At 37.1% G+C, this 14,708-nt stretch overlaps 1 protein-coding gene across 1 annotated transcript; it reads right to left on the bottom strand.

Moving 5' to 3' along the window:
- Positions 1–276: 276 nt before the first annotated feature.
- arih1 (ariadne ubiquitin-conjugating enzyme E2 binding protein homolog 1 (Drosophila)) lies at positions 277–14,539 on the bottom strand. The gene is made up of 14 exons (XM_030137581.1): positions 14,089–14,539; positions 11,221–11,288; positions 10,944–11,091; positions 10,014–10,106; positions 9,863–9,918; positions 6,343–6,409; positions 6,031–6,137; positions 5,863–5,905; positions 5,660–5,731; positions 5,303–5,433; positions 5,092–5,149; positions 4,003–4,263; positions 2,955–3,067; positions 277–2,460 (listed from the first exon to the last, which is right to left on the bottom strand). Exons 1-14 carry the CDS (start codon positions 14,374–14,376, stop codon positions 2,376–2,378), a joined length of 1,590 nt encoding a protein of 529 aa, XP_029993441.1. The 5' UTR covers positions 14,377–14,539; the 3' UTR covers positions 277–2,375.
- Between the last annotated feature and the right edge of the window lie 169 nt (positions 14,540–14,708).

Genomic DNA, 14,708 nt, shown 5'->3' with positions numbered 1-14,708 from the left:
TAAGTTTCCCACATTTTTTTTACACTAATAAGAAATAAAACACCTTTGATAGCATAAAGAAAAAGGTATGTAGAAAAGTATTAAAAATTTTTGGATGTCTCAGTTTAATGCAAGTAGCCTCTGTTACTTCAAACATTACGTTGAAATGTTTATGAACTAGCAGACACAATGAGAACTGAGTGAGCCCTGGAGAGCATATTAGCCTAATGACAGCAGCTGTAGCTGGTGTATTATTTGCAAAAGAAAAAAGCATTAGAGAAAATAGCCTATCTTTCATTATCATCCATTCAACTTCAATCACTGGTTTGTGACTTAAAGTGAACAACAAAAACTGACATCATACAACCAACCACATGACCTCTTGCATACAAACTGTAAGTAAAAGAACAATTTTTTATCCAAATTGTTTAATTAATGATGCCAAATTGAGTTGACACTTCTGGAAGACAACCACAGCTCTGCCAAGGTCTTAGTACACTGCAAAATACACAGCGCTGAAATGCATCATGGATGTTAAGATAATTAATATGATGAGACCAAACCTACTCTAATGACTCACACAGTACTCCCAAAAATGATATTTCTCATGACATTTATTCAAATAAACAATACAGTTTATAATTTTGCTAGGATAAAATAATAAGTTTGAACACATAAGAAGCATTTGGGAGAATTCCCCAAAGGTCTGAAACTGGGGCAAAGGATGTGTTGTAATGATGGCTGACACTTTGGTGTCAACTTCTGACTTGCATCAGTGACTGTATATTCATGTCCTTCTAATCAATCCTGAGACGACTGCCATATTGAAGACATGTACAGCCATTTACAAGCAGAGAGCCTGACAACCAGAGCAACCACCACATAGAACTTTGCAAAACCTGGAGGGGCACTGACATTTCAATGTCAAATCCTCAACACGTGTGAAAAATACAGTCTTTAATGCAAAAGCATAACGGCATTATAAAACGGTCCTACAACCTTTAGAAGTTTGCCCTATATTCCTCATCTATTGATGGACCTTGCAAGTCCATCTGTGTAGCTTGATTTAAAGCAATTTTCAGTCTCACTGCAAGGCAAGAGATCTCTTTAAAGAGGCATGGCCACTGTCAGTCCTGTGCCATACAAATACTCCCTGCAAGAGTGATGCCAATGCCTGACTGTCTGACAGTGATCCAGTCCAATTAGCAGCACTCCAAAGCTGTGCTGTCAGTACATTCTATTACCCTCATTCACTCCCCAAGGTGCAAGCTGAGCTTTAAGAGGGCTACCTCAAGCCACGTCGGGAACGAAAGGGGGAAAAAAAAAAAAGAGAAAGAAAAAAAAAGAGTGAATGTCACTCAGTTTGGCTCTTGCAAATAATTAGTAATATTCTTAAATGTTAAACACCTCTAAAAACAACTAAGAGGGTACAGCAAAAGGTTAGATTAGAGGGAGATGGAGTTGGTGCATTCTACCTTTCCTTTGAATTGTAAAATGCTTTCTGCAGTTTTTTTTTTTTTTTTTTAAACTCGGCTGTGCACTTTCACAGAGTCTTTTTTATCTGATCACTTGGCAACGAGGAGAAAATCTTTCTATGAGCCCCGATTAGGAGTTACTGATAAGGTGGAACTTGTGCACTGCTCTGAAGAGACTGAGGAGGATGGGGCGAATGCCTTATTGCCACAGACCTCCCATTTCCCTCAATCTATGGAGGGAGAGGACAGACTCAACCTAAATGGCAAAAGTACACCTTTTGAATATTGGTAAAGAATAAATATTTCAAAATTTCAAAATTATGCAAACACGTGCCACTCTTGCTCTTTAACTTCCATGCATATGGACTATTTACAAATTGAAAAATACAGACTACTTTGTTCTTTTGATGTTTTTCTTCTTCTCCCCCTGAAATGTCTTTGCCCCTTTGCAATCAGCCTATCAACATTCAGCCACCCAGACAAGGATCTCACCACACATTGCAGACATGGCCAGGACAATTAAAGCTGTGTTGAAAACATTTTCACACTAATGGGAAAACAAAAGTCAAAAATCAAAAACAGAAAAGATTCACAAGCAAAAAACAGAAGAAAATAAGATCATTCAGGGGAGGTGTTACAATACAAGCCAAAAGGATGTATCTGTTTAAGATGGATTTTCTGCTTTCTCAAGACTCCACTCTGTTGCTAACAATACTGTAGTACACTTTCTTTTTATTACTCTACCTTTTCATTTAAATATAATTTACTTTGAAGATTTTGTTAAACAAATCCAGGAAAAATGATGCAAAAGTGGTTGGTTTGCCAAAGGAGAGGCGGCAGAAGGCCCGTGCTGCCCTGTTAATTGCATCAGCGCTCTAGTTTGTCAAGATACTCAAGAGTCCGTTGCATTGGGACGTGTCCTCAATCCTCAATGTACTCCCACAGGTCCTTCTCATAGCCTTCATGCACGTGCTGTAGCAGCACTCTTCGCCTGCTCTCACAGTATCTACAGACAAAAAGGACAGTGAGAAAACACAGGGATGATCATGGAGGAAAATAAAATCCTAACAACTGGCATGCACTATTTCACAATGAATTTGCATTCTGCTTTGTTTGTGCATATTGAAGTGGTCCACAGTAAACTGATCCATGAGGTTACCACTGAGCTCTATCGGACCTCACTTGAACTTAGGCTGAACCCATAAACAGAACTCCCTGTAGTGTCACATCTCGACCTTGTCATAGTACATCACATCTAATTGGTTCAACACATTCTCCTCTACCCTTTTATGGGAATATTTTCATCTCATTAATCATGTCACATTCTTACACAGACATATTTACACTTTTTATTGCATTGTTTGGATACCTTTTGTTAAATCCTCTGAACTGTATTGAGTGCAAGTGATCTAAGCTGCTGTAAAATAAAAACGTTTGCACTACAACCAGACTGACTCACTGCGTTAAAACAATGGCAGTTCTTAAAAAAACATTACAAACCTGTACTTGTCTTGTACTTTCTGCTTGATGTCCTGCAAAGAATCCTGGGAGATATCCCGCTCTAGGTAGCCAGACAGCACCTCAGTGGCATTTTCCAGGTCTGCCTGGTTGTTCTGTAATAGTAAAAATATGTGTTATTAGTAATTTATTCAATGCCACAACATATATTAAAAGACAGAACTCTATTATGCAGGATAAGGTTCCCTCCATTTTGGAGCATCCTGCATAAAAACAAGTTCAGGATACAGACAGTGAGGACTGTTCAATTTGCTTTGTGAAATATTCCAGTGATTAAATGTTAATCTTGGGCCTTTGTTGATGGCTTAAGTCTGCTGCCACACCAAAGGACAAGTGAAAAGTGGCAAGATGTTCATGGGGTCATCTTTATTAAAAGAAAATCTACAGGGACAAAAAGAAGGAATGGTAGAAAGTCATGGAGACAGAAGTGAGGTAGGAAGAGAGAGGCAAAGAGGAGAAAAAATGGGTATTCACAAGTTGAGGAGAGCGAGTCCTCACAAAATGAAAGAAAGTTGCCTGTACATTTAATTAGGACCTACTATTTTGATGTAGATTCATAAAACTGTAACATAGTTGGTTTGATGAAAATACAGGACAGTGGTGCGTTGGCTGAGGCGTGCGCTCTACTTGTTATGACCCCATTTCAAAAGAAGTCGGGACATTCTTTTATTTTACCTCTGTCCCAAAATTTGTGATTGTGTTGCAGGCATCAAAATCGAAATTTGTTTAGATGTACAAAAAACTATTCAGTTGGTCAGTGACAACATTGAAAGTCTTTTCTTGATACTTTCTCCAGTTAATTAAAGGTTTAAGAAACTTAGAAAAATCACCGATTTTAGCTTATTTGATTTTAGAAAATATCCAAACTTCTGGAGATGTGGTGAGGTTTAATTCTTACCTCTGCAACAACAAACCACATGTAAAATGTTCTATTTTTATTTTAAAAAATATTTATTCTAAAACACCTGTATGTAACTGGCTTTCTGTTCACACTTATAACACGTGGACCTACAATTTGCTTTTAACATACCTCAAAAATAATGGACTGGTTGTTCTTCTTGAGGTAGAAGGCAAAGACGTAAGTGAACATAAGTGTAGAGCGACACTGGCACAGCACATCCACAGCCTTCTTCAGAAACTGCACCTCAATCCATGACATATTGTGCTGCTGCATCTCCTCCATCTTCTGCTTGACCTGAGCATAGAGCTTGTGCTCAAAGCGCAGGCTCTGCATGTGGTTCATGTAGCGGTTACAGTAGAACAGGTACCTCTGCAAGGCTGCCCTGGAGCGCTGTACACAGAGATTAAAAAGACACCAGCTTTACCTCACAAACACATGTAGGCTGTATGTCCTCTTATTAACTACACTTACTGGACACTGGATCTTCAAATCTACCAAGTAATAACAATAAGCAAAACTAGCTACACATTGAAAAGTATTTTTTCACTAATCAATACTGTTTGTCAAATGCATAATATACTACTTATCAGGTTGACATAGCAGCATTTGGAATATTGTTTTAAACCAAATATCCTGGCATCTACATTTACCTGTGACCTAACACTCCCTACAGTTCCCACTGACTGATAATGCATCTGCTCATAATAATACTCCCATATAGTTCAGGAAACAACACTTCAAGAACATGCAATATTGTGGTAATTGAGGTGTAAACAGAACATGTGAAGGAGTTTATTGTGTCTTGATAAACTTAATGGAGTATAATGCAATATGAATAGCCAGGAGGGTTAAAGAAGGAACAGCAAATGTTAGTGTGGGTGGTTAATTCTATAAAGTATTATGTAAATATTTCTTGCAGGCAATACAACTGCTGTTTGTTGCAACTATTATTTCAAGTAATATTTATTAAGTCCAAATGTTTACATGGAACTCAGAGCAGTGGGATATCTGGGATACTGCCACCACAGAATGATTATAAACGTCTGTAATGTGTTAGAACAATGGATGGAAATTGAGCACTGAAAAAATAATCTTAACTCAAACCAATATCATTTTGAGAAAGACTAAAACTAGACAAAAATACATTTACTGATATATCTAACTAATACGACAGCAATCAACATAAAAATAAAGATCCACTTGGGTATGATAGATTACCTCTTGAGCATCTCTGGCTGCCTTGGCATCATCTTCATTGTAGCGATTGCAGTTGTACCTAAAAAAACACAAGAACCAAAGCACAACCATCAGTAATAATTTTTCAAAATACCATAAGAAATACCACAGGTATACTGTGTATAGTGTTATATATTTTTACAGTTAATACTTACATTCAACATAAAATATATTTAGATATTTAAAATCTTACCAGGCTGAGCCATGGGGTTCCCATGGACCCAGACAGACCCAGCAGAACTCGGCTTTGCAATTCTGGTTCCGACAAACCATGTGATTGCAACCACCATCTTTTTCAATGGTCACATGGCATTTTGGACACTCCTGTTGGGAGGAAGAGAATGATAATTTGATTTTCAGCCACAAGTCAAGACATTTTAAAAACAGAACATTTCAAATTAAAGCTATATGACATTAAATCTAAATAATGACTCAAGCAAATAATAAATGTGTAAAATAAAACACATACATCTGACCAGTTATGTCTTGATTTAAAAAAAATACCATGAGGCATAATATTTCAAGATTATGCATGTTGTAAAATCTATACCTTAGTATTTGCTGCAATCCAGTTGGAAGTTTCACTATCATCGTCACATTTCTTGATCCATTTTCTCAGCCACTACAAAAGAAATGCAACATGAAATAAAGATACTGGCAATGAACACTAATCTTAGCTGCATTTCCATCAAAATGTTGGAGGAACTAATTATTATTGATGTCAGGTGCTAAAATAAATCCCCAATAACATACCTTACACTTAACAGGATCATGCCAGTTCTCTCCACAGTTGAAGCTGTGACAAGAGCAGGCAGTACATGTTAAAATTTACATAATTTGTAATAACATTACACTTTCAGGGTTAATGTTCAACATATTTGACAGCTGTCTAGTGAGCCTTTCCAAAAGAAGTTCTCTTACCAGAACTGACGGCCACACTTGCACCTCACTGGCTTGGCATCTGGGTACTGAACTTTGACAACATGATGGCAATCTGGTGCAGGGCACCACTTTAACAATCGATTGCACTTAAAAGAAAACAAAACAAAACAAAAAAAAACACACACAGAATGACAGGAGAAAGGTCAAACATCAGTTTCATGCACACATAAATCCAAGAAGGATCCCTGTTTTTCAAAGTAGTGCATGCAGGATAATCTAGCAGCTCAACATAATAAAAGCAAGGTTTTATTTCCAAATCAACAAATTAAGAAGAACAAAGTCAAAGCTTACCTCTACAAAACTATTTGTAATTAAATGCTGGTACTTCAACTTCACTTTTGAATCTGTTATGAGGCGCCTATAAGAAAAATAAAATATTAGAAATCAGCCATTGTTTAAAATGGTGAATAATTATACACATTCAATGTGTAAAAATAAAATAATGCAAAAAACTAATTTTGTAACACGCATGTACATGTTCGCTAATGACATACCTAATACTTGCTATGCATTTTTCATTAAGCTCAGTTCAGACCGAACATCTACATCAAAACTAGCTAAAAATTTGCAACTGCTTGTAAAGGTCTGAAACTGCCATTTAAGACAAATGCAATGCTACAAGACAAGTCAAGTGTAGTGTTTCCATAGTAGTAACTCTCTTTACTTCCATCCTAACTGCAGTCTTTTAGCTCTTTTTTGTAGCAAGCTATATTTAATAGCATGTTTAAATAAATTCTCTTGTTCAGTCTTCCAGCAGTTGTTTTGCTAATAATAAGCAGAGTAAACACGGAGAATTGAGACAGGATTTACTGTGGAAAACGTTTATAGTAATGCTGCACTTCATGGTAATAGGGGAGCTATAGCCCACAAATACTGGGAAAACACTATTTGGAGCCAGTGTGAATCGAGATGTGACAGGTCAGTTCAAACCTATACAACCTTTACCCGTGAAGTTATAAAACACTCATGTCATGAATGTTTGATCTGTTAATGATGCACATTTACCTCATCTATATTATAAAAGCCAAGTGACCTCTATGCGTGTATGTGTACCTGCTTTATAACTGAAAAACTGGACAGAGCTAGCCTTTGCCTTCTGGGGATACTTATGTATTTTGGGTCAAGAATCAGACAGGCGAAAACAGCTTATCGATATGACCAATACTTTTGAAGTTATTAGTTGTTCTTAAAATTACAATGGGCTTACAGTGGCCCGGTTCCACAACGTCTGTCCCCGGTCACACCCGGCTAGTTAAGGCCCCCCCACCCCCGTAACATGGTGACAGACCATTCTGCGCAGACTTCAATCAGACGGACTGGAGTTCAGCGGATCATTGACTGGAGTTATTGCAAGTCACTGGCAAAAAACCGTCATGTTCAGTCCTGTGTAAAAGTCTTATGCTGCCTTCACATGTTACCGGGAAAAGTAAAATTCACAAACCATCATGTGCAGTCCTACAAAACAAAATGAGGGCGATTCTATTTTTTTTTTTAGTAATCTGTGTATTACACCAGTAAGCTTAGCTCAGCTCCACATTTTATCAACTCTACTGCTCCTAGAACCTGTGGATTCCCACGGGTCAACACACTAGTTTAATCTAAAGCCCAGTTCAGACCAGTGAAAAACTATTAGATCTCTCACTGGCAAGTGAGATTTGCATGTAGGTTAAGACAATTACTGCCAGCTTAAGAGCTAGTACAAGAGATTAGTGACCATGCTTTCAGCATGAAGGTTAGTTTGTTTCCACTACAGGATGGATGTCAACATTGTAAAGGATCAAATCAGTTCAACGAATTTAGTGGGAAAATTAGTTTCTAATTCATATTATTGGCAAATACATTTAAAACTATGTTATAAAAATATATGATTTTACTTCATTACTGAAATATGTAGGATTCAACTACAATATGTATCAGCATGTTTAGTTTTTGTTCACTTCAATATTGTGGGAAATTGTGTAGTAATATACAACTCATACATTCATATTGAAATGTACTTTAATAAATACTTCATTTTCCACATTATGGAACATAACACAAGACATTTTGTCTAGTCAGTTTCATTTCATCTGTACATATACCTCCACTCATTCAAGCCTGCAAGCATTGCAAAAAAATGGAATAGAGGCAATTTTAGGACTGAGTTAAAATGATTACACAACAACATGATTTGACATCGTTGATGTGAACAGGTAATTCTAGTAACGATTTGGTACAAAAGTTGCATTCTACTCTTTCTGTAGCTGAGCATTGCCAGCTTGTCAACAAATGAACGAGAAAATTAGCTCTCCTTAAATATAGAAAGGAATTTGGATATTTCACCCTCTGTAAAAGATGATCAAGTGATTCAGGGAATCTGTAGGTATTTCAATGCAGGAAAGAGCACAAGCCCAAGCTGAACACCCTTGATCTGTGCTCTCTCATACGATATTCCATTAAGAACCCTCACTCAAATACAAACACCAGTTCAAGCTTTGTCGTGTTAAAAAGAAGTTTTAAGTAAACTGTATCTAGCTTTATTCTGAGCTTTCAGGCATCTGGGATAAACCATCACTCAGCAAACCCATGTTCAGGAAGTCACTGTATGAGGGATCAGAGATCAAGAAAGTTCAGCTTAGGCCCTTACCTGCCTTGCTCACACTGAAATACATTCAGATTTCTTCAGTGGTTTCATTATGCTCTGAACAATGGAGGTTAAAATATCAAAATACAGTCCTGTCTTTCTTTACTAGAACAAATGGATGCCATGTGGTACAGACCAAAGACAAAAACACCAAGACCACAACCAGCATCAAGTCCAGAAACACAGCCTGTCATGGTCTGGGGTTGTATCAGTGTCTTTGGCAAAGGCCACTCCACTAATGCTTGAAACAACATTGTGATTTTGAAGCAACATATTTTACCTTCAATATCCATACATACTTCCACAGGACAATACAAAAGCACATTCTGCACACAATACAAATTGCTGAAGGACAAGAGAATACAGCTGCTGCTTTATTGTCCAAAGTTTTTTTTAACCTCCTAAGACCCAGCTATGGGTTTTCTGCCCACATTTGTGGACAAGAGTTTCACAGCTTTATATTAAAAAAAAAACAAAACAAAAAAACAACAACAAAACTGTCCACTGCAAAGGACATTCCATTTTTTTTTTTTTTTTACCTCCGCCAAGGAACGGCGGAGGTTTTGTTTTCATTGGGGTTTGTCTGTCTGTCGGCAAGATAACTCAAAAAGTTGTGGACGGATTTGGATAAAATTTTCAGGAAATGCTGATACTGGCACAAAGAACAAATGATTAAATTTTGGTGGTGATAGAGGGGACAGGACTGATCTGCCTTGGCGGAGGTCTGCGCTCTCTGAGTGCTTTTCTAGTTTTTAAATGCATCTGAAAAAACTGGTGCATTATAATGTTTCCAATGTAGGCAATTATTTAATTCAAAAAAGCCAAAACTTGTACTTTCCTGGGTCTTAGGAGGTTAAATATCCTACAAGAATCCAAATCGAAACATGTAATCTACTTATGTTAAATAACAATGGATTTAATGAGGTGAAACATCAAATAATCTTCTATTGAACTTACATATGACTGTTTTCAGTCTAAATGCTGTCACTTTTTTTTTTTTTTCCAGATTTGAGTTTGCTCTAGTTATTTTAATGAAATGTTTCAATACGAGTTTCAATTTTAAATCAAACACATAGTTTCATGTTAAATAAATTAAACATAAAAACACAATGAATAATGTTAATGTTGTGCCCATTTTCATTAATAAATCTAATTATTGCTGACCAATACATAAATAGAGATACTCACATGACTGTGTTGTCATCAACCAAAATGTCACAACTATGAGCAGGGCAAGAAATAGTCTGAAAAGAAAACACAGAAGCCAAAGCATTAGTCCAACAGATATTAAAAGACTAAATGATAAGTGACTCATTTTCTAAAACACATGCGTGGGTACCTGTCCCATTCCTTCTTCTATGATTTTGGTGGTCAGGTAATCTCCCCAACACTGCATGCAGAACTTGTGTCCACACTCCAGACCTGTGAAATACTGGTAAACAGATACATCTCATTTGATTTTAAAATGACAAACAAGACATTCCAACATTATAAACCTCTTGGTAATATCCCAAGTACATAACATCACATAGGAAGTACTTGCTTCTCCAGAAACTGACACACATTCATGTATGGATGCAGCATGAACATATATACATCAATGCAGAATCATCAACTCACAAATGTGGACCACATTTAACCTGTGTAACAGCTGTCACATGTCTGAGGAGGTGACCTGGTATATTCAGGTATAAAACCTGACTACTCAAACATTAGTCAGTTCCTTTATAGATGTGGCTTTATACTAATGCTCTGTTAATTTCATTGGAGCATTCCTTGTGCCACAAAGACCACTAAATGTTTACAGAAAGTGCTAAAGCCCTTTGGAATGCACAATGGCTGTTATAGAACAACCTAGTCTTCTTGATGGGTCCTCCTGCTGTTTTGGCAACAGTGGACCTGTGTCCCAATCATCCTCTTAAATCTAGTGCTTCATTTGAAAATGTTTCCACTTGTAAAATATGCACCAGTAACTAGTTCTTCAGCAAAAAAAAAAAAAAAAAAAAAAAAAAATCTAATTGCTGCAATTTATTGGACACGATTTTCCATTCTCCATTAAAACAATACAGTTAATGTTTGCAAAATGACTAGGAGCTTTTGTAACAATTCGAGAACAGTTCTCCCTCATTCTTCTTATTAACATACTGATAACCTTTAAACACTAAATCTTTCCTGGTTAATTTTCCTTCTTAAATCCATACTGAAGAACAAATTAGACCTCAACACACATTCAGAGGAAAAATTCTGTCATACTGGTCACAGAACTCACAGAGTTGGGGAAATTCAGATAGCAGATCTGGCATGGCATGTCCTGTGCCGATGATCTTGTGTTGATTGGAGGACGGATCCGGGGTTTCTTGCTAGGGTTTATGACATGACACTCAGAGAAAAGCTTGTCCAGGTTACCATCAAAATACCTGAATAAATTGAGACAAAAAACCCACTATAATTCAAAAACACGTCCTGGTCCTATCAGTCTAACAACATCAAAATATATGTAAAACGAAAATTAAAAAGATTGTGTATAAAGAATGTACTATTCTCACCTTTCCATAAGCTTTTCTTTATCCCAGTTGAAATGACTGAGAAGGATCCGTGTTATCGTTGCAGGATTCTAGAGGAATACAACATTTTTGATCAAGAACTTAGAATAACTACTGTGAGTTTAAAATAGAGAAGCTAAAATCTCCTTTGTGAATATAATGGTTCAGCTTAATTATGTAATCTAAAAAACACCAAAATATTACATACTACTCTCCAGCACTCAAAAAACTATACTAAAAAAATTGTTTTTACAGCAGGGATCTTCAATTGTTTGGCTTTGTAATGTAGAGGGATTTCTGTTTTTCTATATGTTTTGTTCTTTAGAGGTAACTATATACACCATACATTCAAGTAATAATCATCTAGTAACCTGATTATTTTCTAAATTATTTAATAAAACAGAGGATTTTCCCCCGCCAAAACAAAAAATGTCACCTGATAATCAAAATGTAACCATTTCCATGGACACAAAATGAAGTGATCTGATGTGTGTTAACACAACCCAAAGCAATTAATAACATTAAAGTTAATCGGAATATATCTTTCTGATGTGTGTAAAATGTTTTCACCCATTGTGAAGTCTAGTCCGCCTAAATATTTCTCCCCCATCTAGCTATATCTTTCTGCAGCTTACCATACACTTGCTTGAATGACTCATTTCCATCAAGATATTCCACACTCATTAAACCTTTTAAAGTCACCAAAAAAAGTTAAGACAACAGGTAACCAGTTTTGTACAGCTAATGGCATGTTTCCTCCAATTATAGAGAAACAATTGGGTTAAATATATTATAGAGTGTGTTTGTGTCTAATATCCATAACATTCATTTCACATCAACCCTGATCTAAGCTTTACCTGTGCAAACTGCCATGTGACTGTGTATGTTTATTTGCATCCTGTTTTCTACAACGTTTACAATATAGGTGAGCTCCAAAAAGAGCATTATCCAAGTTTTACATTGGTAGACAGGCACATGATGGAAATCTCTAACTGAAAGCTGTAGTCAGTAAGACCCAGATTCATATGAGTGTGCATACACAGTGTGTTAAAGTGTTAAAAGGGTTTTTACAAAGAAAAATGTTTGCAATGAGGCGTCAAGTAAAAACACATTATAAACTATCAAAAATTCCCAGGTATCACTGTAGTCCTGGGTGTCATTTCCCATCTCTGTCTCTTCCCTTTCTGTAGTCACTGTCTAATACAGAATACAATTCTCCCTCTCCACAAATCTAATCACCCAAAAAATTAGGCAGTACACTGAGAAGCACAAAGGAGTGACGAATTTATGACATTGCACCCATATTTAACTTGCCTGTTTATTATAAGCTTACCCTGATAAAACTAAAGATGTCTACAGCCCTGTCTTCATGAAGGTTAAACTGATCACTTAATGTTCGAACATGTGTTCTTACTCATCATTTCAGAGTTTATGGCCATGAATTTCAGTGTGTTCTTCTTAGACATGTTTCAAATATGAGTCTTAATATAGGGGAGTTGGCAAAATTTTAACCTACATTTTCAGTACAGGTAATGAACAATGTCTGTGCAGGTTCTGCGTATTATATTACAATTTTTGACAGTCTATACAGTCCCTACAGATGGAAAAAAAGGCCTGGGGTAACTTTACCCGTGGAGTGTCTTCAGAGGCCAGGCAAAGCCAGTCACTCTTAACATGAGCATGCATAGTCATGAGAGGCATTTACAAGAAGAGCACACTGAAGCACAGTTTGCCCCCATTCTTTGCACATACTCTAAATTAAATACAACGTTATTAAGACAGTAGCTATTTGAATCTACCTGAACAAGTTATTTCCAGAATTGCAGAGACTTTAAAATCGGGCAGCTGGGCCTAAAAACTATTTATAGAACAATACGGTGGCACTACATTCTACTGTAGAAACAACTGCCTTGCTGCTCGGCTGTAACATAACTACTGATATTTTAGGTAATGTAGTTGGCAGGCCTGATTGTCGTAATATGACTAGGTAACTCTCAAAAGACCGTGCTTAGAAATCAATGTAGACTGACGCTTTCATTATTTAAAAAGTAACCGGTGACACGGAAATCTAGACCACTTTCCAGTTTACTCTGTGGCCAAGTGAAGCTAAGTGAAAGAAAATGGAGGCCCCAGTTGAGCTAAAGGGATACACCGACTTTCCACTGAAATTTGGAGCTATAGCCAGATTGCCAAATTATCGTTTGTTCTGTCTGAATATTGTTAATCCATGATATTAATATCTCTTTAACATCACTGTGGGTAACCTACTGTGATAACCAACTTGCTAACTAACTCGATGACCAAGCCTTTCGGCCAAAATTGAAATAACCTAACATTGACGTTAACGTTATCTTACGGTCTGTACAACGTTAAGGTGTAATTTGTTGGTTGAATGCCCTGGTTGTCGTCTAATACAGGTTAACAAATATATATTTAATTTCATAATGAGAGAAGTTATTCTTTTACAGTAAGCTTCTAGGTTACGGTTACGGTTTGCTAGTTAGCAAAGTAGCTAACTTGCAAGCTAATGTTAGCTTAACGTTAGCAAATGGTACTGCCAACTTTCAATAGGGATTAGACTACTTCCTGGAAAAATCAGTGTGGAAATTGTTACTTTACAGCAGAAAATTGGCGTTTATCCTGTTTTCAGCTCAAACACTAAATGTAGAAAATAATGCTGATTTAAAGAGAACAAATATATTTCATGTTCTTATTAAATTCATTTGCAGTTGTGAAACTGTCAACTTCCAGTAAGTAAACTATTCCTGCAGAGCTAATGCTAATTGCTAAGCTAACATCTATGGCCTTTTTTACGCTTCACCTAAGCCTGGACCGCGGTGTTTCCTGACGATGACATACCAAAATACCTACCTGGATGACCTCGTTGACCTCCCGGATACACTCAACCATATGCTGGAGGATCTGTTCGGCAGTCAAAACCTCAAAACGGTAGTCCTCCTCCTCTTCTTCGCCAGGACCGTGGCCGCCACCACCAGTCTCGACGCAGTCATCTCGCTCCCCACCGGCCACCACGGGATCGACCAACTCCACCTCTCCGAGGTCCAGGGTGTCGTCCTCGGGCTCCTCTTCGACGCTGTCCTCGCTACATTCCTCCTCTTCGTCGTCGTATTCATAGTTATATCCCTCGTCTGAGTCCATTCCTAGGGTGATTATCAACTTGTGACAAGCACACCTAAATGTCTAGAGCGTTTGAAATGTTGATTGCGGAACAATACGAGCACCAAAATTATCCAAGCCTGTTTTTCAGCTGCAGCGAAAATAACAACAAAACGTCGCCGCTGCTAAGCCAACAAAGAGACGCAGCGTCACCAACTGACGACGGCCTTACGTCAGATCAGACTCCATAAGAAAAGTAAAAATTATATTTCTTTATTATATCCAATCGAAACACGTTCTGTTTTTATTTTCAAAACTATTTTCAAAATGTACAAGTTGTTATTAGAAATTAGACCTAAACTTTGAACAGAAGT

The sequence above is a fragment of the Sphaeramia orbicularis genome, chromosome 6 (genome assembly GCF_902148855.1).
Source record: "Sphaeramia orbicularis chromosome 6, fSphaOr1.1, whole genome shotgun sequence".
Classification (NCBI taxonomy): Eukaryota; Metazoa; Chordata; class Actinopteri; order Kurtiformes; family Apogonidae; genus Sphaeramia; species Sphaeramia orbicularis.
Note: the sequence above shows the minus strand (reverse complement) of the source record. Positions and strands in the feature narration are given on the sequence as shown.